General features: G+C 52.8%; 8 protein-coding genes across 8 annotated transcripts; 6 read left to right on the forward strand and 2 right to left on the reverse strand.

Annotated features, from left to right (window-relative positions):
* Nucleotides 1-742: 742 nt before the first annotated feature.
* BO72DRAFT_492531 (putative mannosylphosphorylation protein (Mnn4)) lies at nucleotides 743-2,005 on the reverse strand (the record flags this gene model as incomplete). Its single annotated transcript, XM_040948297.1, has 7 exons — nucleotides 743-860; nucleotides 913-1,040; nucleotides 1,092-1,403; nucleotides 1,462-1,606; nucleotides 1,666-1,689; nucleotides 1,756-1,765; nucleotides 1,849-2,005. The coding sequence occupies 7 exons, from the start codon at nucleotides 2,003-2,005 to the stop codon at nucleotides 743-745; spliced, it is 894 nt and encodes a 297-aa protein (XP_040805121.1).
* Nucleotides 2,006-5,800: 3,795 nt separating this feature from the next.
* BO72DRAFT_369301 (C6 zinc finger domain protein) lies at nucleotides 5,801-8,171 on the forward strand (the record flags this gene model as incomplete). Its single annotated transcript, XM_040940911.1, has 3 exons — nucleotides 5,801-6,852; nucleotides 6,904-7,181; nucleotides 7,240-8,171. The coding sequence occupies 3 exons, from the start codon at nucleotides 5,801-5,803 to the stop codon at nucleotides 8,169-8,171; spliced, it is 2,262 nt and encodes a 753-aa protein (XP_040805122.1).
* Nucleotides 8,172-10,243: 2,072 nt separating this feature from the next.
* On the forward strand, nucleotides 10,244-13,823 carry BO72DRAFT_369517 (TMCO4 family protein; the record flags this gene model as incomplete). Its single annotated transcript, XM_040940921.1, has 2 exons — nucleotides 10,244-12,466; nucleotides 12,519-13,823. The coding sequence occupies 2 exons, from the start codon at nucleotides 10,244-10,246 to the stop codon at nucleotides 13,821-13,823; spliced, it is 3,528 nt and encodes a 1,175-aa protein (XP_040805123.1).
* A 747-nt stretch (nucleotides 13,824-14,570) lies between these two features.
* On the forward strand, nucleotides 14,571-16,774 carry BO72DRAFT_396479 (RTC4 family protein). The gene is made up of 2 exons (XM_040942032.1): nucleotides 14,571-16,213; nucleotides 16,272-16,774. Exons 1-2 carry the CDS (start codon nucleotides 14,958-14,960, stop codon nucleotides 16,552-16,554), a joined length of 1,539 nt encoding a protein of 512 aa, XP_040805124.1. The 5' UTR covers nucleotides 14,571-14,957; the 3' UTR covers nucleotides 16,555-16,774.
* A 461-nt stretch (nucleotides 16,775-17,235) lies between these two features.
* Nucleotides 17,236-19,675, forward strand: BO72DRAFT_369796 (M28 family metallopeptidase; the record flags this gene model as incomplete). Its single annotated transcript, XM_040940931.1, has 3 exons — nucleotides 17,236-18,115; nucleotides 18,186-19,561; nucleotides 19,619-19,675. The coding sequence occupies 3 exons, from the start codon at nucleotides 17,236-17,238 to the stop codon at nucleotides 19,673-19,675; spliced, it is 2,313 nt and encodes a 770-aa protein (XP_040805125.1).
* A 527-nt stretch (nucleotides 19,676-20,202) lies between these two features.
* Nucleotides 20,203-22,466, forward strand: BO72DRAFT_444671 (MFS transporter). The gene is made up of 6 exons (XM_040943870.1): nucleotides 20,203-20,341; nucleotides 20,439-20,462; nucleotides 20,564-20,592; nucleotides 20,657-21,175; nucleotides 21,258-21,633; nucleotides 21,689-22,466. Exons 1-6 carry the CDS (start codon nucleotides 20,293-20,295, stop codon nucleotides 22,264-22,266), a joined length of 1,575 nt encoding a protein of 524 aa, XP_040805126.1. The 5' UTR covers nucleotides 20,203-20,292; the 3' UTR covers nucleotides 22,267-22,466.
* Nucleotides 22,467-22,728: 262 nt separating this feature from the next.
* BO72DRAFT_455579 (TMEM14 family protein) lies at nucleotides 22,729-23,240 on the forward strand (the record flags this gene model as incomplete). The annotated part of the gene is made up of 2 exons (XM_040946238.1): nucleotides 22,729-22,731; nucleotides 22,932-23,240. 2 exons carry the CDS (start codon nucleotides 22,729-22,731, stop codon nucleotides 23,238-23,240), a joined length of 312 nt encoding a protein of 103 aa, XP_040805127.1.
* A 679-nt stretch (nucleotides 23,241-23,919) lies between these two features.
* Nucleotides 23,920-25,413, reverse strand: BO72DRAFT_369357 (putative C2H2 finger domain protein; the record flags this gene model as incomplete). The annotated part of the gene is made up of 3 exons (XM_040940912.1): nucleotides 23,920-24,738; nucleotides 24,806-25,185; nucleotides 25,251-25,413. 3 exons carry the CDS (start codon nucleotides 25,411-25,413, stop codon nucleotides 23,920-23,922), a joined length of 1,362 nt encoding a protein of 453 aa, XP_040805128.1.
* Nucleotides 25,414-25,870: the final 457 nt, after the last annotated feature.

Here is a 25,870-nt window from a genome sequence, read left to right on the forward strand (position 1 = left end):
CAATCACGTGCATCTGACATTGTGTCAATGAACATACCTTACTCAGTAAATTAGTCCGCGACTAATAGTAGTTGGGTCCAGGCTAACTTGCGTGGGGTCATTTCTATTGTTCGCAAAAGAAAGATGGTCTTTCTGTCAGCGGGGAACCATCGTCCGATATTATACAATGGCTATATCATGGAGTACGTATAGGTATTGATTAGCCCCTGACGTTCAAGTTCACCGACGGGATAGTTTTACCTATAGCCTCGCATACGTGACACATCTCAAACATAGTCCTTGCAATGACCGTGGATCTGAGACTTCGTGCAAAGGTCAGGCGCTTCAGTAGCCTTCCTGTTGCTTCCCGTGTGACATGTGCATCAACCGTGGTTCAGTACATGGGCCGATGTCGCGGACAATACTAGATTATATATTTGATATATTCACAAAAGTCTCCGTAGACTCAATTGTTCAGTTGCCCAGACTCCGGGAAGCCAAGTCACCAAACTCTAGATTTGGGACAGAGAAAGTCTGAAATGACCCCAATGAATAGAACAGAAGGCCGGAGAAGCATAATAGAACCCAACGCCGAATGTATCCAACGTGCGAATAAATGGTATGCGTTCCAAAGGATAACGCCATATATATGCAAACAAGTGACGACTATATAAAAAGAATTGAACCCGGTCAGATCGTAATTGTCATAGTCAGGCCCAGATGCGTCAACGAGCCTTGAACTTTGAGAAACGGTCTTCGAGTTTCATCGAAACAAAGGCCCGAGCGGCGTGGTTCGGACGGGTACGTCGACTGGCTGGCGGCGCCAAAACTGCCGTTTCCTTTGTTTATCCCACACTTCTGTGGCATCGTTGAAATGGTGCCTGGATTCGAGGTTTAGTTGGAGGGCCTATTGACAAAGACATGACAACTTACCCTTGGAAGGTGGTAGCGGTCATAGATTTCGAGCCATATTCCTTCTTGAGAAGTCGGACATATTCAAACGGAATTTTAACAGGGACACCCTCGAAATAACTATTCCGTAACGGGAAGATTTCGGTCTCCTGTAAACTGGTTAGCTGCCATGTTGTGCCAGTGGTTTGCGCGCCATTTACATCAAAGCGATGGCCATCTTTACACATCAGAGCACCGGGGTCACCGCGTTCTCGTCTGTCGTCATCTTTGCGCACGGCGGTGATGTCGATAAACAATCCGGAGGAAGTGTCAATCCAACGCGCATCAATGACATTCAACTTATCGTCGGTAGACCGGATGACGTAGTTAGGATTTATCTCGAGCAAGTACGTTCTTCCGCCCTCGACCCCTGGAATCTCGAAATGGTGTTCCGTCATGTTGTAATAATCGGCAAGGAAGTGAATTGTGGGCTCAGATATTTGGACATCAAGGTCATTGTCCCAAGGGAAGATCTAATCAGCTGTCAGCGGGAGCCACAACGCAGCGACCATGTGAGTCGGTAACAACAACCTTCTGATTCCACCACCATGCCAGAAGAGTACCATGCATGATCCATGTCTCGGCACCAAGGTCTGCCATTGTTGACAGGTAGGTTCGGATGAGTTCCGACAGGTGCGGAATGGTCTCTTCGTCCGAGAGAGGCTTATCGGCAAAGCTGCGACCACGGGCCAAGTTAGCACATGCTATATCCAACGGGTCAATTCTAACACCTACCGGCCGTCATAATGGTAGTGAAAGCTAGCCAGTGTATATGTCAGCTCAATTCGAAAGCACCTCTAGCATAAAATCGAGATAGTGACCTACTCTGATTCCTCTGGGAAAGAGTCAGCATGCACCTCAGCTAATTATGGGAAGCCTGCAAACTGGCGCGATTCGATATGACGGGCCAAAACTTACTGAAATATTTTGGACCTGGTTCTCCCCCTTTTCCAGAGTATTCCTTGGCCACAGTAGGCCTCACGCTCATGAAATCAACATCGACAGCGGATGACCCCACGACAGCCAGTGATAACCCATAAAGTCCGGCGAGTAACCGGGGCGTTGAGAACCACATAGTGCGGCACGTCTAAATGTGAGTGTATAAATGAATATATATATATATATATATATTTTTTTCAACAAAATATAATGTATATATAGTTCAATCAGGTTCGATTCAAGAAGGCGACTGCATGCTCTGACCCTATGTTGCACAAGCCCGGAGATAAGGACGTGGGACTGGGAGGAGAGTGGTGATGATACGGTATGGGCGGGATCGCAGTACCGATGTCACTTCTAGGGATGAGCGCGGCGACAAGAGAGGAATGCCTTTAAGAGGAAGGATGACCAGTCCACTCAGGCAGCCAGACAGGGGATGCGGTTCGAATGGAATGATATGTCAGAAGGGAAGTCGAGTTGTGAAAGAGCATAGGAAGAGAAAAAGAACAGGACGTTGAAAGGACAAGGATCACAACCAAATAATAATGGAGAATAATACAAGGTCGGAGACGACGACAGAGAATGAGCAGATCCACAGTGCCCGGGATCGGCAGGGAAAATGCGTACAAGAATAGTAAAGACCGTAAGAGAAGGACGAGGGGGTCGCGTGCGCAATTACCAACTTACCCAAGTTTACTGACTGTCGTTACCGTTCCTTCCGATCATTTAACTACCTAGTAACCAATTAACTAACTAACCAAAGATGGTGGCGACGGGCAAGAACCGGGCGGGCGGCAGCAGTACGGAGTACCGTCACCACAGAAGAGTAACAGACACCAGACGGCGCAGACGCAACAGACAGCCTTGCCAGCCTTGGCGATGGGGGATGGAATTACCGCGCCGATCCGGCTCACTTTTTTACTTTTCACAGTTATCTTTCTTCCATTCCTTGCTCGGGGAGGGTTTCGAGGTCAGCGACAAACAATAACAACTGCGATTGTTCCTTTTCTCGCACTGCAGACACAGCATACAGACACGGGGCTATGTACTTGAGTACGTTTGTACGTCTCTTCCAATTTATCTCATATCACCGTGCTACGTACGACGCCCGTGCTGGAGGAACCATGGCGTCAGCAGGCGGTGGTCGTCACCAATAGCAGGGCAACAAGCAACACCGCCTAGCCATTCCTTTGGCTTTTTTCAATAGCGGCTGGGGGGTCGGTCTCGGTATCTCAATCCAGAAGATTGGGGCCGCGTCATAGTCCAAGCCCGGTATTTTCGTTGACCAAATTTTCTTCACCTCTCAACCACCACTATTTCCCCCCTCCTCATTCTCGCGTGACAACTGGCCTCTTTCGTCGGAAACAAACACGGGAATTGGAAGATAGGGGTCACTGATCGGAAGTTGCAAATCGACCCCTGCTGTTGCTTTTGACTTCATCAAAAGTCACGACATGATTCATGGATTCCACACGCTGCTGCCGCTGCTGCTCTGGAAATGCAAAAAATCTTTCCGGGATTCAAGTGGGGGATTTCCCCACAAGACGAAGGGGAACCCGTGTTGTCTGTCAGTCAGTCTTCTCCAATCCTACAGTAACATTTGCACTATTCTTGCGGTTGGTTTGAGGGTCTGGCCGACAGACATGATATGGTCCTTTGCAGACTAGTCTCCGATTCAGGCGTGCTTAGACCTCCACAATTGTCGCTCATCTCGTCTCAATCAGAAATGTCGAACACGTCCAAGGACTATCCTCCGAATGGGCCGCTGAAGGTTTGCACCAGGTGCTAAAGCTTGATCACAGACCTAATCACAGTGTTTGCGTGCCTCAGATCCTGCCAGGCATCTTCCCCTCGCATGAGCACGCGCAGCCCAACGCCCTAACTTAAAAGGACAGGTAGTCATTATTTCTGCGACACCGTAATGTGGTGATCCACGTAAGCTTTGAGTTGTGGAGTCGAAGAGTAGCTATACCGTTTAAACGTAGACAATTGCCAGTACCTCCAGCTTTGACATTTTGGGAGATCGGTCCTGGATCGCAAGCCCCGGATATCTCTTGGCAAGCCCCCGAATGCTTGTATAGAGCCCATGACAGCCATCTAATCTGCCAGGTATCAAGTGTACTGTACAGTACTCCGTACCGCCGGCTTGTTATCGTAGCGCCGCCCTTGGCGTCCTTCCATACAGGATACACAAATACATCCTTGCGCGGACATGGGCTCATACAACATTGGCAGTCGTCATATGGCGTACACCGATTACACTAACTAATCTCTATCCCTCCTTTCGAGTTCGTCCTTTCGTGTTCCTTCGGTCTTTGCCTTGTAGAAGAACTTCATATAAGATATCTCTTTTGGCAACCATGAGCACAACTCCACCATCATATCATGATCCAGATCCATAACTCTAAGCTATAGAGTGGTCGAAGTACATTGGGAAGTGCATTATCTCATGCTGCCTTGAAGTAAGACTAATTGATATTACCAGGTACAGTACATAGCCCTGCAGAGAGACTTGTATTCTAGAAGGAAGAAGAATGCACAGCCAGGGTTGCCAGTTGAATTACCAAGTACTTCGTATTTCCGACTCGACTCTTCATAGTCCATCCAGGTCGACCGCGCGGCTTCAAGTTACCTTATCTGCTTCCTAGAGAGGTAACGAGGAAAAGCCTCAGGGTCGGCGGATTAATTGCCCGTGGGCAGCAGGGAGTGCAAGGACTGGAAGGACTGGACCTTTTTCTGAGGGTCCGAATTTAGTAGCACGGATATAAACGACGGTGATTCGTCAAGTTTGACATTCTATCAACTATAGTTGGATTATGTTCTTAGCCCCCTCCAATGAGAACTCCTTGCTCAGTTTCTCTTTAGTCTACTAACACTTGCTGTGTGATTTTTAGAGGGGTATTCGTTTCGATACTACGTAACCTTGAAGTTGCTTCCAACAATTGTCTTCCCCTAATTGACCTACTCATTGCTTGTACTGTTACGATATCATGCTTCCAACGTAAATAGCATCTGAACTACCTCGAGTATCATTGCTGCTTTTCATTGCAGATGTTCTTCCGAACCCAGGTCTCTCTCAACAACCTAACTTCATTGAGAGCATGTATACAGTGCCCACTGCCCAGTGCAGGTGCTCTCCGGGTGTTTCTTGATCTAGACTAGTTGATCTTGTCTCTCCACTTCCGCACTTCCAGTCATCCAAACAGACAACTTAACTAAACCGACTGCACTAACCTGCACAGAGGATTCGCCAAGTCCCCTCAGAGGGAAAGACACTGGTTATCAGCCTTCATGGTTTGATCAAGAAGGCCAGGGGATTTCTTGTCCCCCCCCCCCTCTCTCCACTCCCACCCACCCTCCAGTAGCTACTAGACTAGCTGGAGGCTGGAGCCTCACATGACTGAGGCTTGAATTCGAGTCCCACTGTTCCAGCTGCACTCTTCAGCTGCATATCAGTGATCCTGGGAAACACCTTAATCACTGTCTGGGGTACATGGCGGTTTGTGCAGAAATCCTTATCGCTAGGCATCCAATTGGATGTCCTCCATTGAACAAACGTGCACTCTAGGTATGTGATTGCTGATTCTGACTAGCATCGCTTGATTGCAGAAGTCCAGCCTGGGCTTTGCGACTGACTTGTCTAGGTGTCTTTTGATCCCATTTCCATCATTGTGATTCACGGCACCGATAATGGAGACCTTGACACCACTCCTCCATACCTGTGCCTAAAGCCCTCCCAATTGATCAGTTTGACACGACCTTTTCGAGAAGAATGAGGCCCATTGCGAACACCTGCTAAGAGATTTATCGAGTGCGGCCCAAAAAATTACCTCACTCTCAGACCCCTGTTTCTTCTAAGCTACTGTCGATCGCCTCCGATCTAGATATCCTGCAGCACCAGCACGATAAGAGCAAACGTGGGGGCCAAAAGATGTCGACTACACCCAATATGCTCCCGGGCGACTCAAACCTCGTGCTTCAACCAGCCGCGACCCCGCAATTGAACCGCTCCTGTGAATCTTGTCGCGGCCTGAAAGTCCGATGCTTACCCGATGCCTCAACTCCCAATCAATGTCAACGATGCGCGAAAGCAAACAGAACCTGCGTCTTTGTAGCACCCCAGAGGCGGCGGCCGCGTAAGCGAACCGATTCCCGGGTAGCCCAGTTGGAAAAGGAGATGCGACAGATGCGATCACTCCTCAAGGATAGGCTGCGGGTTGATGAAAGCAGTGCAGAGAGTGCGAGCAGTGAAAGGGAGGACTCCCGGGAGCCTGAATTGGCCGCTGAACCCAGCGAGGCCATCTCCACTATCGCAGAGGACCATAGCAGCGGGGCAGATTCGGCTCGACCCATGGACTTCTCACCCAGCTTCCCATCAACGTCTCCATATCCGAATACCTATGATGGTGGTCCTGTGAATGCCCCTATCACCGATCCAGCGCCAGCCCCCTACTCATACGATGCAATGCCGAGGGAGGATGTCATCGATCGAGGCGTATTATCTCTCGAGTATGCGAATGAGTTGGTCGCCTTCTATGTGACCGAACTCACGGCCTTTGCGCCGATAGTGGTGTTGCCCCCACATACGACTGCCACTCAATTGCGCAATTCAGCGCCGGTGTTATTCCTGTCCGTTGTCGCTGCAGCGAGCGTTGCTCTGGATGGCCAGTTGGCTGCCATTCTGAACCGGGAGATCATCCGAGTCTATGCGGAGCGATTCTTCATTAATGGAGATAAATCTTTGGAGTTGGTGCAGGCATTGCTAATCATGATCGTCTTCTATCACCCGCCCGACTCGCCTCTGAAGCTGCAGTTTTATCAGTACACGCACATTGCTGCTACAATGGCGTTGGAGATTGGCTTGGCCTCAAAGCGTCGCGTAGACAGAACCAACGATCGCAGAGCAAGCAAAAGGGCCACTTATGACGAGCAAATGGCGGAACAGGCTAGGACGATACTGTACTGCTATCATCTGACATCTATGTAGGGCAAGCGTTCGTGCAAACAGATGCAGTTGTGCTAACCGATATACAGAGTTGCGATGAAAACGCGCCGACCGAATTTGCTCTTATTCAATGACTGGATGGCTGAGTGCGTGAAGCACTTGGAGCGATCACCAAATGCAGTAGATAGGCATATGGCCACCTGGTTCGATCTTCAGCGAATAGTGGATGAGTCGATGGCCTCCTTCGGTCTCGACGATACCAGTTCAACCGCGCCACTGACAGAGTCGCGCCTTCAGGCCGTTCTGAGGTGGTTTGACAACCGTATGCTATTGTGGCGTAAAGAGCTCCCGATTGATATGCTCACAGGTAAGTCTGTCGTGCGGCGAACCCTGACGGGAAGTTGGTGGTAGCTGATAGTGATCAGTCCCCATGACTTTTGAATATCATTACACCAATCTCGCGATCTATGAACTGGCCGTCGGCGAAGGGTATCGTGATCCAGATGCAATCAAACAACAATACTATACTCTTCCCTTCCCGGAGGGTAAGGTGAAATCGGCTGGCTCACAGCTCAGCGCTGTCCGCGTAGACATCACGATAAAATGGATGAATGCCGCCCATGAGATGCTGGACTTCTTCCTCAGCTGTGACACCGAGATGTTGCGCAAGATCCCGAATCTGATCTATACCCGGGTCGGGACGGCGATGATGTCTCTCCTGAAGATATACTTCTCAGTCAGCGCAGGTGCCCTTGGAGAGTTCATCACAGCAGAAACTGTCAAGGTCGACAAGTATCTAGATGCAATGACCCAGAAACTGGCAGAGGCTAGCGGTGGCCAGAAGTACAAAATCCCGAGTCGATGGTATTACGTGGTTGCGGTCAAGGCTCGAAATTGGTATGACCGCTTGCAGCATCAAAACATGCAGAAAGCAGTTGGACTCGGCCCAACAATCAATGCAGGAGCATCAATGTCCCACCCGAACGTGCCGAGCCAGAATCAATCGCCATTTGAACTTCCTCACCAACCGGTGCCGCTCGGGAATTTTCTGCCAATCGCGCCTTTTCATCCAATCGCTGGAGGTTATGGCGTACCGGCACCTGTTGGGGATTCGATGTGGTCGCCAGACCAAGGTGGCTTCCGGAATGTGGCTAATGTTAGCCAATATGCAAGCTACCAAACACCCAACCCCGTGATGTCCCCTCGTTATGTGTATGACATGCAGCAGCAGCAACAGCGGACTCCATCAGTTAGTAGTCTGCAGGGTAATCCGTCACCTCCTAAGACAGGCATGGAGCTGGACGACTGGCTCCCGGACGGGAGCGTATTTGCGTTACCCACTTTGCCTGGTTTTTAAGGGCTCTTGTCCACCATAAATGCGGTCTATAGATGCATAGATGCATATTCGATAAAACTTCCATTTGTGCCGTCGCAATGGCTTCTAAATTCCGTCGAAAGTGAATCGAAGTATTCGAAGAGCAATCAGTAACAGGCCGGGAGCAAACAGCCGTCAGTTCCCAGGAGAAAGATAAACCCAAGTTGTCAGAAGGCAGAAAAGAAATTAGCATCCCACTTGAAAAGCAGTTCCCCGCTCACTATTGACGCTTATAAAGTAGGGATTATGGAAGCTTGTCATCGGACATCGGCCGACATGGAACTTCCGACGATCCGAAAAGCGGGATAATTACTATCCAGAAAGTCACCGAGGCTTTGGCAATGCCTTCCTCACCTAGTAACTCATAGGTCTCTCGCTGTTTCCTTTTGCCCAAGGGCAGCAAGAAAACAAGCGTGGGGTTACATGTCTAGAGCGCCGGAATGATCGGAAAGCGCTGACTCAGTAGTGGAGATGCTCTTCCCTTCACGTTACTCGAGAAAAAAAGTGCACTTTTTCATTCGACAAACCTGATGGTGGGAGCATTAGGCATTGAGCTCCGTGGCGTACCTTATCTCGCTAGGCCTTAAGTGTGCCTACCACATATAAGCGTGTTCTTACCCTGGTCATTTTGATGGACGGTCAAATGCCAATAGTAAGTAGTTAGCTAGTTAGTGAGTGTCACCTATTCTATGGTACAGTACCTATTTACTTTCTATATGCCTTCAAGATGTGGTTAACATGGAATGACCTGCGTACTTTGTGTGACACAAGCATGCTCACTGTGCTGATGCCTGTAAGGCTATAAGATGCCTGCCATGCCTTTGCAAGTGCATATCGAGACCGGGTTGGATATTGAGCGAGGTACCGAGATCCGTACCTGGTCGGGATAATTGCAGCCCAATACGCCAAGAGATCTCGAATCTATTGTTAAGCTTTGTGTCATACAACTGGTGAACGACACATAATTCAGCGTCTGAGATGATCAATTGAAGGAGACTTGAAGACCCGCGCGAGTCCGATCAAGCGATGCGAATGCATGTAGTTTATGTAATGAATCTGTGACGTGGCCGCGTATTCTTACAGCAAGGGCGGGGATGAACACTGTCCATCAATCCCATCGATTTACATTCCCTTAACGCAGACCAACGTGGTCAATCATCGTCCTATTGCTGTCGTTGGTCTTTCGTTGATCTATTTATCTTCCAAGATGCAGCGATCAATTTGCAGCAAGGCCGTCAGCTGGACTGCCAGCCACAGGACTTGACGTGATGCTCCTATCACCACCAGATAACTCTGTCTCCATTTCGTGCACTAAGACCGCTTGCGGGACTCTAGTTCCAGTTGTCTCCCTCTCTTCCCCATGCGGGCCACCATCTCACTCACTACTACGGTGTAGTCTATTGTACTTGAGCACTAATTTCCATTGCACAGTACGTACCTGGCTTGGTCGCAGGCTTGTTTCCAATTCGGCCCCAAACGGATTCGTTTGTACTGCTGACTGACTAGGAAGCATTGCAGACTAGCTACTAGGTAGACTCCCTTGCCTCTCGCTACCTGCCACCTTCAATTAACCATCAGCGGGAAACTTGGCTGATCGTCCCATCCCCCCCCCCCTCGTTCATGATCAGCCACCCACCAATCTCCCCCCTCCGCGTGCTCCACCCGGGATTCCAAGTCCCTTGAACTCAACCTTGACACCTCCGCGGCCTGCTTCTCTGCTGGCTTTGTTAGTGTGTATCATCAGCCAGCCCTCGAAACCTTCCCCGACCCCGATACCTGGTTGCCAACCACCTTTCCTCCCCTTCCTTCCTTCGACCTGTCCCCGGATCATACGAGAGCTCAAACGAGTGGTCGAAAAGCGTCGAGCGCAGCCGGAAACATCGCACGAATGGGTGGTCGGCAAACCCCATCGCAACCTTCAGCACGGTGGTATTAGGGATAGAAACTTAGAGGGAGCACATCCACCTGAAGTGTGGTTCCGAGCAAAAGAAAAGTGATAACTCTTTCTCTGTTCCGAGCCAGTGTGGGGGGCATATCAAACACTCAAATGAAGAATGAGCGCAGTCTCCAGTCCCAGTCCTGTTGACCAGTCTGTCGACGACGACACTGCCGATCTGTCACACCATTCGGGCACCTTGAAGGGATTGACCAATGCCCCTGTTTCGCCAAGCGAGACACCTGATACATCATCGGAGGAAGATGTCAAGATCAACGCTGTTCATAAAGAAAGGGGGGAGGCGTCTTCAGACAAACCGGCAGCGCACACCAGTGCATTAGCCACGGCGGCGACTAGCTCGCAAACCCAGCAGCAGCAGCAGCAGCAGGATGAGCTTGACGATTTTGGATTACCGATCCGGGTGCGGCCGAGGAGGGTGTCTTCTGAGAGTGAGGAGACCTGTCATGATGTTCCCCAGAGCCAGGGGAGCGAGAGCGACGGTGAAGATGGACACCTGAGCACAGACGATATCGCGGCCAAGCAGTCAACGCCTAGTGAACAGACACCGGCAGAGCCACTGGTCGTTGGGAAAGATGACAGGGAAGGAACAGCTCCATCATCTCTGACGCCTGCCGTACAAGAGAAGGAAGTCTTACCTCAAGTTTCAACAAATCTTCCTGCGGCCCGCGAGACGTGCGAATACCCTAGGGATCAGGAGCCTCCACCGCCGTATACGAAGACTCCATCGCAAGATGATGCAATGCATTCAATCGAGCCTCACAAGACCAAGCGGAAGTCCCTGGAGCCTTCCGAATGGTCGCATCAGCGCCTGAACACAGCGGCAGATCATGAGGAGGAGAATGATGAGGAGGATGACGATGGAGGCTGGAAGGAGATGCCTGCTCTGGGCGACATGGATGTTTATGACGACTATGGCCGACTTGTGGCAAAGGGCTCAAGGGACATAGAAGGCGATGAAGCTGTTTACAGTGGCCTGGGTGGGGCCGGTAAAGGATACACTCGGGTGCAGCTTGATGACGATGCCCAGTCTGCGACCAGTATGGACGAAGACACAAGTTATCTCTTCAAGGACAGCCACGCGACCTCCACCGGGGTAGACGAGGAGTTGCGTGACCCCACAAGCCAGATGCAGGCTACAAAAGACCTTTTGACCGAGAGTCAGAGGATCGCATACGTTGGGGTCACCCGGCTGACATTGTGGCAAATGGCCCTGGACATGAACAGAATACCCTCCATCAAAGGGTGCCGTAAGGCGAGACAAGGTGGTATCGACTCTATGCGCAAGTGGAGTCAAACGATGATGGCCAGGCTCTATTCTCATATGGAGATTGATGCAGCGGAGCAGGTCATGATTGAGCAGTTGGCGGAACACGGCGTGCAGCCCGCAGATCTCGTTCGACCGCTCATGAGCAATGCCCGCGTTAAGAATCCTCTAGCTGATGAGACTGATACACCCAAGAGATCTATGTCTTCGCCTACGTCTCCTCGCCTCAGGGAAGAGTACCGGAGTAGTATCTCAACAGAACTGGACCAGTCATCCAGGTCAACATCTCCGCCACCTTACGAGACACATGAGGGGGAAGATCTTCCGGAGGTTCGGACCCCATCCCAGTTGCCTACCTCGGCCAAGATCGATATTGATCTGCGATGGACCGTGCTCTGCGATTTGTTTCTCGTCCTTATCGCCGATTCTGCCTATGATGCCCGTTCACGGACCCTACTCGAAAGAGTAGGTGAATCAATGGAAGTACCGTGGCTGCAGATTGCCCGATTTGAAAAACGTGTGATCGATGCTCTTGAGATGCAAGAGGCTGCAGATAAGGAGAATTGGGACGAGACTGAACATATGGAGAAGAGACGCAAGATGGCGCTGAAACATAAATATATGATTATGGGCTTGGCCACAGTGGGTGGTGGCCTGGTAATCGGCCTCTCCGCCGGATTGCTGGCTCCAGTCATCGGTGCTGGCTTAGCAGCCGGGTTTACCACCGTTGGTATTACAGGAACAAGTGCGTTCCTCGGCGGTGTTGGAGGCACAGCGCTGATAGCTTCTGGTGCTACACTTACTGGGAGTACGATTGGCTTGAGAGCTTCACAGAGAAGAATGGGAGCAGTGCAGACCTTTGAGTACCGCCCTCTGCACAACAACAAGAGGGTAAATCTGATTATCACTGTCTCTGGCTGGATGACCGGCAAAGTAGATGATGTACGGCTGCCCTTCAGCACCGTTGACCCCATCATGGGTGATCTGTACTCAGTCTTATGGGAGCCTGAAATGCTGCGGAGTATGGGAGATACTATAAACATTCTAGCCACGGAGGTGAGTTTATAGAAATAGCTGAATCGACAGCAGGGCTAACGATAAATTCTAGGCTTTAACGCAAGGTCTTCAGCAAGTCCTAGGACAGACTGTCCTGGTAGCTTTGATGGCGTCTCTGCAGCTGCCTCTTGTACTTACCAAGCTGTCATACCTCATTGACAATCCTTGGAATGTCTCGCTCACTCGCGCAAATGCGGCCGGTCTGATTCTTGCAGACTCCCTCATGGTGCATAATCTAGGGAAAAGACCTGTCACGCTTGTGGGGTACTCTCTTGGTGCTAGGGTTATCTTCTCTTGCCTGAAGGAACTTGCAGACAAGGGCGCATACGGATTGGTGCAGAATGTTTACCTCTTCGGGTCGCCCATGGTGGCCAATAGGGACGAATATCTCAAGGCGCGCAGTGTCATCTCTGGTCGGTTCGTCAATGGTTACGCTTCGAATGATTGGATTCTGGGATATCTATTCCGAGCCACAAGTGGCGGTATCATGAAGGTAGCAGGCCTCGCTCCCATAGAAGGCATTCCAGGACTGGAGAACTTTGATCTCACGAAACTGGTCAATGGCCACATGGACTACCGTACCGCAATCCCCCGGCTGCTCAAGGAGGTCGGGTGGGAGGTTGTGAGCGAGGAATTCGCAGAGATCGAGGACCCTGACCCGGAAAATCATGCCGAGCGGCAAAGGGAGCTCATTCGTGAGATTGACGAGGCACGACGTGACGCCGAGCAAAAGCCAGAGAAGAAGCGCTTCGGATTGTTTAAGCGTGGCAAACTTGCACAGAAGAAGAAATGGGAGACATATGATGTGGATCGCAATGATGCCACAGCACGGAGCTCTACCGATACCAATAACGGAACTGGGTCAGTATTGTTTGATATTGATGCCATCCGGGCTGAGCTCGCTTCAGAGAATCTCGAAGTTAGACAGCTTGAATCTACCCTTCCACCCATGAAATTGGACTTGAGCACCCCCGCGAGTCCATCGCCTGCCCTGACACCATCGAAATCTCAAGCGACAAGGTCTTACGAGCCCAGCCCGCCACCGGAGACGATTCCGGAGAAGCAAGAAAGCCATAGTCCTTCTCGCCAGGCTCCACCGTACTCTCAGCATCACGAAGAGGAATTTGAGATGACCTTTGATACTTCCTTTCACGAGCCACCGACGCGGACTCATTCCTCGTTCGGGGCTTCCAATTCATATGATGCCCACCCTGCCAGACCCGAGCTTCGGTCCGCAGCCACGATGCCTGCTCTGGGTGCTAGTACCATGGGTGCTATGGCTTTGGAGCCCAACGCCTGGGCCGAACACGACATTGGAGATGGCGGTGAAAGTGAAATTCAGATGACTTTCGAGTAATGACGAGGCATGAGAATATGCTACTATGACGTGAACGAGACTTCCATTCTTGTACATGCTGACGTTGCTCAAGCGCTGAGTCAGTGTCTTGGTTGACGGCCTCTTCTACCAAATTACCCTGGGTTTCCGATTCGTTTCGATTCTTCTTTGTGTCTTACATGCCACGTCTACAGCTGATATGGCCAACCGGAAATTTTAGGCATGAAACTGCGTTACTGTTGCTGATTCTGTTGCAAGCCATGCGGTTCGATTCTCCGTGTCTGGCCGTCGACTTTCTCCCCCATTCTTCCGGGCCAGAGGCTATCTCTGACGTGTTTTGAGGCCATTAATATTCGCCGCCCAGGGGATTCAGGCCCGCTGACTACCTTTCTATATGGGTCTCAATCTGGAACCGATATTTGTCTACTTAATTACATACTATACCTTATATACATCTCGCATAAGTTTTGAACGTCAAGTTTGGGGGATGCCTTTCCGATCGCTCCGCAAGCGTCTCGCAAAACAGGGATAAACCCTGTATGGGATGTGCCTACCTTAGCTTGATAGGGGAAACATTGTAGTACAAATTATTCAGCAGCTGTTAGTGGCGAAGGTTGGTGTACTCGTATTGCATGAAGGCAGAATGTAGAATGTGTCTTCGCGGGAGGATCTCCATCCGCCCACCGTCCAAGCTGCCGTGCGGAGAAGGGCCGCCGATAGCGTGTCACCCGCGCGCGTCCCTCCTCGACCGCATCTTTCATTTCCGAATCCTCCTCTTGCTTCTCCTTTTACCTCGAATACCCGCCCTTATTGGACATACTATTGCTTCCTTGCCTTGATTTCTGAGTACATACTACCTTGATGGTACTAGTTAATGTGAGCTGATTATATTCTGGATTGACTTCTTCTTATCAGCGAGATTGTCGTATGTTTACCGAGTTACGCCCGTCACTCCTTATACCACCACAAAGAAAAAGCACGCTCAAAACGCACTCCGCATAACACATCCCTTCGATATCTGAACAAGCGATACTGCTCCCAGCACACCACTCGCATGTTTATCTTGTACCCACCTACCTCTTAATTGATCTAACTGCCGAACCCACGATATCCTCTTTCCTTCTCCCCCCCACGTCCGTCAAACCGCCATCCGTCATGTCGGTTACCACACGCGCAAGAATGAAGCCCAATTCGAGCTTCGCCTCGAACCGATTGACCAGAAACGACCCCATCCCTGGAGGGCATCTCCTCACGAGCTTTCGCACCCACGAGCGAAGCCTACCAGAAAGCTCGCGACCTGAACCGGCAACGGATGACGAGCCCCTCAGCACAAGCGAAGACGAAGGTCACACCCCCACCGAGCTGTCGGACGATGGCTTGGGCGAGCCGAGTCGCTATACGGCCCGAACCGGGCCTACATTGAAGGAGAAACTTGCCAGACGCTCACCTGAAGGCGAGGAGACGCCGCGGGCTTCCCGGCAAAGACCCGCGACAAAGAAGGCGAAGTCCGCCACCTCGGACCGCAAGAGGACATTCGTGGACACATTCAATGGCGCAGATCTGACAAGCGACGGGGAGGATGTCCTCTTTTCGTCGCAATTCCGGTCATCGCAGAGCTCCAAGCGACGGAAGCCCGCGGTCAGCTATGGCTCGAGGAAATCGTTCGGGACGGGCTCTACACCGAGCTGGACGTCTCCCGCGGCCTCGCAGTCCCCCTCGGCTGGTGCGCGGAACGGAAAGCTGAGAAAGAACTCGACTGGCGCAAGTGAATCGCGCAGTTCAAAGGAGGGGTTCAAGATGCCGCGTGCCCTGGACTCTAGCCCGAAACCCGAATTCAAAGCGCCTCCTCCCCTTCCCCCGACTGCCACTTCCGGCTCTTCGTTCGCTACTCCCTCCGCTCGTGACCTTGTCTCGTTAGTCCTCGATGATAGTGACTCGTTGTCCGACGGGGCGCTGAGCTCCGCATCGTCAACCTTGCTGCAGGAGCTGTCTCGGTTTGACGATCCCTCCCTCGACTCCGACGACGAGATGTACACCTCGGAGCCTTCTCTGTGTCCGTGGTGCAAAGAGCCGGTGCCTCGCGAGCTCCTCGAACGCTTTCAAGCACAGCCACAGCAACGGATGCGCGAACAACGACGATTTTGTGAATCCCACAAGAGTACAGCCGGCGAGAGAGAGTGGCAAGAGAAAGGCTATCCGACCATCGACTGGGACTTATTCGAGGACCGGATCAAGCCGCATTTGGAGGGACTCGACCGGGTCTTGGAGCCGGGAAGCTCGTCATTTTACAGAAACATCTTGGACACCAAGCTCAAGGCTGGTGAAGCCAAGAACTTCAAGCTTGATTTGCTCAGTGATGGACTGGAGGATATTTCATGCGGCTATTACGGAACGCGCGGTTCTTCCCTGATGTGAGCAACCTCCTTCCTCTTGTTGCTCGGTTGCGCGACTAATGCATCACTACTCTAGGCTCGAATATATTATGGCACGGTATGCTCGCAAATTGCGTCGCCTCGGCCCTCAGGACCATATTATCAACACGGCAGGCGTCGCCGGGTATGCACAGGCCGTTCTGGTCCCTGAATTGGTGATGAGGCTTGTCAAGGAGGACATGAAGGTGGGCGACGAGCGGGCGAGACAGATTCTACGCGACAGTATGGAGCTCGGCGAAACTGTGAATCCTGCATTGAATGACAAGATCACGGTTGAGGAGCCAGATGAATCGAACGTGGAAGAGACAGCGTCTGTTTGATTGTAATTGGCGGCTTGATAATTGGGCGGGAAAAAACTCTCTTCTTTTGTCTCAGCCTATCTGTTACTCCTTGCATGGTCTTTTTTGTGCATCGGTAGGGGCGTGTTGGCGGTGCGCTGTATGTATGTATGTACATTCTATGTTCTACGATTGATACCTATCTGTTTGAGTGAAACTAGCCTGGTGGGCTCTCATCAGCGGAATGTTACGTGAAAAGCAGGAAGTAGATTCTTGATGATGGCGTGCGATTCCGTGATTGTGAGTAAATAAGTTGGGAGATTAGCGTACAGTGACTACAATGACTCTCCAAAAGATCCATGGAATGGAATGAAGGGTGCCGCACTGCCGAGACTGTCACGGTGTGGAGCTGGAGCTAGACCAGGTTTAGCAGGTGACTGTTAGTGCAGTGATAAGATAGACGCTGATTCATCTGCGGAGATCCAACTGGAGCTGATAACCTCGTCGTCATCTCACCTAGCTTCCCACTTGCTTTTCCTTCCCCTCCTCCTCCTCCTCCTCCTCCTCTTCTTCCTCCTCTCCCTTTCTCTCTCTCTTCCTCATTCTTCCTGCGATGGGTGCTGGCTAGCTAGCTGGTTCTTCTATCTTTTGTCTCTTCCATCATTGGGTCTAGATTGATCCATTTTGATACACATTATGGTACCCGAGATGAGGGAGAAAGCCATGGCTCCCTCGGAATCCACGCCGTTGCTCACAAGTGTCGCTATCGCGCCTCGGCGGTACCGATACCCTCACCACGCCCTTCGACGATCCTGTAATCTCGTCCTGGGCTTTATCCTTGCTGTCTCTGTCCTTCTCTTTCTCGTCCCCTCTGCCATTCTTCCTCGTGAGCATGGGTCCATCTGGTCCTACCTTCCCTGGGCGAATCCATTCCCTCATGCCTCCTGGCCTCACGGCCATGGTCTGGGCTTCGAAGAGCTGCAGGCTCTGCTCCACGAGACCCCATCCGCCGAGAAGGCTCGGGAATGGAGTAGCTACTACACCGCCGGTCCCCATCTGGCTGGCAAGAACCTGAGCCAGGCCGTATGGACTCAGGAACGCTGGCAGGAGTTCGGAATCGACGACACTAGTATTGTCGCCTATGACATCTTCCTCAATTACCCCGTAGATCACCGCTTGGCCCTGTTGGAGAAGAACGGCGATGCCACCGAGGTGACCTTTGAGGCCACCCTGGAAGAGGACATCCTCGAGGAAGACCACACGACCAACCTGACGGATCGCGTGCCGACTTTCCACGGTTACTCGGCGAGCGGGAACGTCACGGCGCCCTTTGTGTTTGCCAACTTCGGCACCGTGTACGACTTCCAGGACCTGATCGATGCGAACGTCAGCCTGGCCGGGAAGATCGCCATCTGCAAGTATGGCCGCATCTTCCGCGGGCTGAAGGTCAAGCGGGCGCAGGAGCTCGGGATGGTGGGTGTCATCCTGTACGATGACCCGGAGTCTGACGGGGAGATTACCGAGGAGAACGGCTACGAGGCGTATCCCAAGGGTCCCGCGCGGAACCCGAGCGCCGTGCAGCGTGGTAGTACGCAGTTCCTAAGTACGTAAACTCCTTCTTTCCTACTTTCAGCTGCATCCCTGGCTCCGGTGTGACTGATCATGACAACTAGGCATAGCGCCTGGTGACCCGACTACCCCAGGGTATGCCTCCAAGCCCGGCTGTGAGCGACAGGACCCGTTCAACTCGATCCCGTCCATTCCCTCGCTGCCTATCTCGTACCAGGAGGTGATTCCACTTCTGAAGGCACTGAACGGTCATGGTCCCAAAGCCTCGGACTTCAACAAGTGGTGGCAGGGCGGTAAGCTGCGTTCCAAGGGGGTAGAGTATAATATCGGTCCTACGCCAGATGATGTCGTCATCAACTTGTACAATGAGCAGGAGTATGTGACGACACCCCTCTGGAATGTCATTGGGGTTGTAAAAGGCCACATCCAAGATGAGGTGGTGATTCTGGGCAACCACCGCGATGCGTGGATCGCTGGCGGCTCTGGCGACCCCAACAGTGGATCGGCCGCGCTGAATGAGGTCATCCGCAGCTTTGGAGAGGCCCTCAAGGCGGGCTGGAAGCCGCTTCGAACCATTGTCTTCGCCAGCTGGGATGGTGAGGAGTACGGGCTGCTGGGCTCGACGGAGTGGGTAGAAGACCAGCTCCCGTGGCTCTCCAAGGCCAACATTGCCTACTTGAACGTGGATGTGGCTGCGGCCGGTACCCTGCTGGAGCCACGGGCTAGCCCGCTGATGAACCAGCTTATCTACGAGGTGACCGGCTTGGTGCAGTCCCCAAACCAGACTGTGCCGGGTCAAACCGTGCGGGATGTCTGGGATGGCCATATTGCTACGATGGGTAGCGGCAGCGACTTCACAGCCTTCCAGGACTTTGCGGGCGTGGCTAGCTACGATCTTGGCTTCGGGCGTGGTCCCACGGATGCCGTGTACCACTACCATTCGAACTATGATAGCTTCGATTGGATGGACCGGTTCGGCGATCCAAGCTGGAAATACCACGAGGCATGCACCAAGATCTGGGCGCTCGCCGCGGCCAAGCTGATCGAGACCCCGATCATTGCCTTCAATGCAACTGACTACGCTCTGGGGCTGGAGCAGTACCTCAGCCAGATCAAGCCGGTGGCGAAGCAGCTCCCCAAAGGCACATCGTTCGACTTTGCGCCGCTGGACCAGGCTATTGCGCAGTTCCAAGCGGCGGCCGCGCGGTTTGAGGCCCATGCGGCGGACCTGGCCTCGCAGCTGGGCGAGGATGTGCCGTGGTACCACTGGTGGAAGAAGGTCCGGCTGCTCTTCCAGATCCGTGTGGTGAACGATAAGTACAAGAGCATCGAGAAGCAGTTCTTGTACCAGCCGGGGCTGGATGGCCGCAGCTGGTACAAGCACGTCGTGTTTGCCCCAGGCATCTGGACCGGCTATTCCGGGGCAACTTACCCGGGCCTGGTGGAGAGTCTGGAGGCGGGCGATCTGACCAACTCTCAGGTATGTTCTCGCTCGCTATAGGTAGAATGTGAGGGATGTTGCTAACTTGGTTTCCAGAAATGGCGCTCAATTATTCTGGAGCGCATCGAAGCGGCCACTCGGCTGCTGCAGTAGAGTATGTGGGATGAGGGGGCCTGCAGGATTGCATGCCAGCTGACCGGGAAGTGCATGCATGCAAGGACCAAGCAAGAGGGGCTGGCGGATCGGAGATTGTTTCACCTTGTAAATTGAGACTGTCTGATGTGATCGTAGACAATTCTTGGTAACTTACAAGCTGTTGGAACATCAGTTGTTGAAAGCAAGAGCAATCAACCATAAGGTCAAGTCGGATATAGTTTGATGTAGAAGGGCGGGAAGCATTCTAGCAGCCGTAAGCATCAACATGTAGTTGAAATGACACAGACCGGGAATCGGAATATAGTGTCGATGCGCCTTAGTTAGAGCAGATAAGCAACCAATTTAGTTCGAGTAAGCTGAAAAACATCCCGAACAATGATTCGGAGAGAGCAAGTGGGTTTTTTGCATGTTGATCATCTTCTCTCCGGTCACACGCCCTCGCGCCGCCGCTGCCTCGACTGGTTAGTCTTCTTTCCGGCTTCTCTCTCGGCTTCTTCTTTCTCTTCTTTCCTCCTCCCCAATTTCTTTTCTCTTTTTCTCTTCACCTCTTCACCCACTTTCTATCCTTTTCCTTTTGCTTTTTCTTACTGTTGACCCGGTCTCGCCCGGCCAGCATGTTGAAGAAAAACCCCCAGCTGCCCGTGCGGCAGCTGGTCATTCTTTGTAAGTCCAGAAATCTGCTTCGGCTGAGGTTACACCCACCCAGTCAAGATCTCACATCGAAAGAAGTCTCCTCGACTGACCGGGTTATTCACCACAGCAATATGTCGCTTCGCAGAGCCAGGTATGCATATCTTATGCCCTCTCCATTAAAAGTCCGGTTGCGCGCGGCTCGTCCGTACATTGCATTCACCATCCTAACAATGTCCCCCATCATTACCATAGTGGTCCTCACCTCCGTCCTCCCCTACCTAGTGAGTAGCATACATACCCCCGCAAACCCCAAAACCCAATCCAACTAAACTAACCCCCAAAAAGCCCGAAATGATCGAATCCGTCGGCGTCCCCAAACCCGAGATCGCCAAATGGGTCGGCATCACCGCGGCCGTGACCTCCTTCAGCCAGGCCGCCATGGCCGTCACCTGGGGCACGCTGTCGGACACGGTCGGCCGCAAGCCCGTCATCCTGACGGGGCTGACCTGCACGATGGTCATGTCGCTGGTGTTCGGGTTCGCGCGCAGTCTGACGTTACTGGTAATCGCGCGCGGCCTGCTGGGCCTCCTCAACGGCAACGTCGGCATCATCCGCACCATGGTCGCCGAGATGGTCCCCGAGAAGGAGCTGCAGCCGCGCGCCTTCAGCATCATGCCGCTTGTCTGGACGATTGGGAGTATCTTTGGGCCCGCGTTCGGGGGCGCGCTGGCCCGGCCGGTTGAGAAGCATCCGGAGGTGTTTGGACGTTGGGAGTTTTTGCGCCGGTATCCCTTTTTGTTGCCGAATCTGGCGGCGGCGGGGTTCTTTGTGGTGGGGATTGGGACAGGGTTTTTGTTTTTGGAGGTGAGTTATGCTTCGTATACCTACTGTGAGAAGGGGAGTGGGGGAAAGTGCTGACGGATGCTCTCGTGGGGCCGCTGATTAGGAAACGCTGGCTGCAAAGAAGCATCAACGCGATTATGGGCTTGTGTTGGGTCAGGCTTTGACGCGGCCGTGTCGGAGTGCCAGATCAGACCAAAAGTCACTGTCGACAACGACCATCACAGAAACCGATGAGGAACGAACGGCACTGCTGGGCCAGCGCCGCGCAACCACACGCACCAAGTCAGCCCGGAAACCCAGCTGGGCGGAGGTGTTCTCCCCGCAATCCAACCTGATTCTGCTGGCGTACTCACTCATGTCGATGCATACCATGGCGTTTGACTCGTTATTTCCCGTCTTCCTGCACACGCCGCCGCAGCAGTTCGAAGGCAACCCGGACGTGCGTCTGCCGTTCAAATTCATTGGAGGGTTCGGTGTGGGTGGGTGTTTTCATCCTGTGCTGTTTTGGTCACGTACGTGCTAACTGACCATCAGACTCCCAAACCATCGGAATCTACTACACGTTGATCGGCATCATCGGCATGATGGTGCAGTTCCTGATCTTCCCCGCGGCCGCCAAGCAGTACGGCGTGCTCAACTGTCTCAAGGTGGTCTCGATCGTCTTCCCCGTGCTTTACCTGTTGACGCCCTTCACGGCACTCGTGCCGGGGTCCCTGCGCCACGTGGTCGTGTTTCTGCTGATGCTGGGCAAGCTCTCTGCCTCGATCTTCGGGTTCCCCTGCACAACGATCCTCCTCACCAACTCGGCGGCCAGCCTGAGTGTGCTGGGGACCTTGAACGGGGTGGGTACGAGTGTTAGTGCCATTGGGCGCGCGGTGGGCCCGGCGCTGACAGGGTCGGCGTTTTCTTTTGGCGTGAAGCGGGGGTTCATCATCATTCCGTGGTGGCTTCTGGCGGTGTTTGGAGCTGTTAGTGCCGTTCCGGTGTTTTGGACGGAGGAGTCCGATGGGTTTCATGGAAAGGAGGAGGATGTGGTGGTAGAGGTGGAGGGTGCGGAGGAAAGCCAAACTGGTGGATATGGAGCTGTTGAGAATACGGCTAGGCGGGGATGAATTGAGTAGAAATGAGCTGGTGGGATTCAAAAAGGGAAAGGGAAAGGGAAAAGAGGAAAGGGAAAAGTTTAAATGATGCGATGATTTTGTATATGCTTGCAAACGTGTTATGTGACACATGAAATATGAGTGTGATAGAAGTAGATGAAGACTAGCTATATTGATGATGATGTATACAGTACAACAGATGATGTATAAAGACGGATCCAGACTCGCCGACCCGCCGGGCCCGGAGGCCCGAACGAAGGAGGAAGGGAAGGAAGGGAAGGGAAGGCATTACTAATTCCCAAGCAACCCCGGATAGTTATCAGACCATTCCGCCGGGAGTGAGTAGGAGCATATAAGCCTGGAAGTGGCCGGCGCCAATAACCACCGATCCGTAACATATCTGAACAACACACCACCATCAACACCACAACTCACCCTTGTACCTGAACCTTTTCAAATCACAACCCCATCACAATGGTACGTCCACTGCAGCATTTCCCATTCCCCAAAATCACCCACCCCCAACCCCAACTCAACCCAACCCAACCACCCAACCACCCAGCTCCTAGCTAGTTACCCAGCTACCTATCCAGCTAGCCAGCTAGGAAGCAAGCAAACCATCACCCCCTCAACCCCCACCCCCCCAAACCATCGATAAACTAACACCAAAAGAATAGTCAACAACAGCCCTAACCCTCGCCCTCCTGACCTCCCTGGGCGGCACAATCGGCTACCTGCGCACGGGCTCGGTGCCCTCGATCGCGGCGGGCCTGACCGTCGGGCTGCTGTACCTGGTGAGCGGGCTGCGGCTGCGCGCGGCGCAGCCCTACGGCGCGGAGCTGGCGCTGCTGGCCTCGGTGATCCTGTCGGGCAGCTCGATCCCGCGCGCCATCCGGACAGGCGGCAAGCCCGTGCCCACGGTGTTGAGCTTCGTGGCGGTCTATGGGGTGTGGGTTTTTGGGGGGTTGGTCTTGAACCAGAAATGAATTATTGGGGGGTGGGGGTTTGGATTGGACCCGGTCATGACTTGACGGTACCTTATGGGTTTGGTACTGGGGTATGGTTTGTCTACTGTACGGGGCGGTTGCGTATACGTAGCAAAAGCAACGATGATAAGTTTGGGGTACATACTTCAACAAAATCTACCGACTTGTACCGACTACTACTGATAGATATCTGATATTTCAATATTCAAGTGGCCTACCTTCTAGACGCAACTTACATCGTCATATAGCACCTCGGCCTCCATACTAAACGTCCAATCTTGTCCCCAACCCTCAATCAATCGAGTAAAATCCCTGGAATCGTCGATTCGTTCGATCTCGAAGAAAGTAACAAAGCAAAAGGTTCTGCACTCACCAACTACTCTTTTTTCTTGTTGCATGCACAGTCGGTGCTCACTTTTCCGAAGGAGAAAATGAAGGCCATGCCCAAAGGTCAGGGTCACGGCCTACCACTGCCACCGAGTCAAGTAGTAGCAACAACAAGACATTGCCAGTTTGGTTTGTGTGTGTGTGTGTGTGTGTGTGTGTGTGTGTGTGTGTGTAAACAGAAACTTAGCTGATGTGTATGCACTGAACTTCTTTTTGTTTTTTGAACTTTTCTTCTTTGCTTTGTTTTCTTCTTCGGCATGTGTTTGTGTCTGCGTGTACGAATGTGCTCGCACTAATCCGTCGCATCCACCACCGTGTCCGACTCCCGGATCGCCCCCACCACCACGGCGGATGGAAGCTCTTCAAGTACCGTCTCCCCTCGCTGGTCAGGAACATATGCGTACCTTGACAACCTAGCCATCTTCTCCTCCGGGCTGGTCTCATTATCCGAATACACCAATCGCGCCTTGGACTTGTCCTTCTTGGGCTTTTGGTCCTCGCCCTCGGCCGATTTGCCGCCAGTCGTGGTCGTCGTGGTCATCGTCGGTGGTGTCGCCGTCGCCGTCGCCGCTTCGGCCTGCTTCGCCGCCCCGGAGATCAAATCGTCCACGGAGCCGGAGAGCCCGGTGCTTTCCGCCGCCGCTCCGGGAGCCTTGTCGGCGCCGTTCATGGTGGTCGTCGGAGGGACCGTGTGGCCCATGTGCATCTGTTGCATTTGGTAGGCGTTGACCTGCGGTGCCCCCACGGCCGGACGCTGAGGGAGACCAGGCGCAGCGGGCAACCCGACAGGACGGGGTGGGAATGCGCCCCCGGGCTGCGGAGGAGTGTGTGTTTGTAGAGGGGACTGTTGCGTCGGGTATGTCGGAGGTGTGGCACCGTACGGCGGTTGGCCGGGAACTCCAGTCGGGAACGGCTGCGGGGAGAAGGTCGTGGGAGGAGCAGCATACTGCGCATTCGCCTGGCCACCGGGCGAGAAGGTCGGATACACGGGACTGGCCGTTTGTTGAGGGGATTGCTGGAAGGGAGAAGCGGCGGCGGCGGCGCCGTAGGGCTGAGGGTACGAGAATTGAGAGGGAGTGGTCGCAGGCGGCGGTGCAGTGGACGTTGCGGCCTGTCCGAAAAAAATATGACATCAGTATACGAAGTCGAATGGATTCAAACGACAACAAATCACTTACGTATCCACCCATAGTTGGTGTCTGACCGGCTCCCACAGGCGTAGCCTCGCCACTGCTGCCGCCCGCACGCGCTTCCGCCATCTTCGCCTTGTGTTCTGCCAGACGTTTCTTGAGGTCCGAAACGCTCTCCAGCTTGGGCTTCTTCGCCGGCTGTCCACCCGTCGCCGTCGTCCCGGGAGGCGGATTGCCCGTCACGGCCTGCCGTTCGGCCTCTGCCTGCTGGAACTGTGTCGCTACCCGCTGGTTGTGCGCCTGGATGATATCCTCGGGAACACCCTCCATCCCGAAGATCTCAACGTCGAGACTGGATCGGTTGGGGAGAGCATTGTCGACCGCCGACAGCTGCTCCTTATGTACCTGGCTCATGTGCACGGACAACCCTAAGAACCAAGGACCCAGGTTAGACAATGGCTTCCTCGTCTTGATATGATAATGGAGAACTTACCTCCGGCGGTGTTCAGTCTGCGCCCACATCGCTCGCACTTGAAGTGCTTGGCTTTTTGGTGGGAGATAAGGATCTTGAGGTCATCGAAGTCGCGCTCGCAGTAGTAGCACCACGGACGAGCCAATACTTCTTCTAACGTGGGTCCGCGTCTCTTTTTGCCCATAATGTGACTGTGAAGCTGGTCGCTTCGTGAGATTTGAGAAAGAGAAAGAGGTTGGTGGAGTAGACTGGAATGCAGAGATTCTGGTCGCGAGTGAGTCGCCGCTGACGAGATTGAGGTTGGTTCGGTGAGCCTTGTCACGTGAAGGACATGCGTCGCCAGTCACATGATACGACATCATAGCTTAGTCCTTGGGGAAGTAAGATATCAGGTTGACTCTTGCTAGCTAGCGAAGCAAGTATTATCTACTAGGTGATCGTATGTGATCAATAATACCTTTCTTCACACTCAATTTTAGTCATAGCTCAGGCATCTTAAAGCAATATACCTCCATATGACGGAGTCCGCTTGATTAAGGTCTGTCTCAGATCTAATCAAGACTTTGCATGTGAGGACCACTATGTTACGCAATTCACATTCAGGAAAAGAACAACAGCACAAACAACTAACCAATGTTTGT

The sequence above is a fragment of the Aspergillus fijiensis genome (assembly GCF_003184825.1).
Source record: "Aspergillus fijiensis CBS 313.89 unplaced genomic scaffold BO72scaffold_6, whole genome shotgun sequence".
Taxonomy (NCBI): domain Eukaryota; kingdom Fungi; phylum Ascomycota; class Eurotiomycetes; order Eurotiales; family Aspergillaceae; genus Aspergillus; species Aspergillus fijiensis.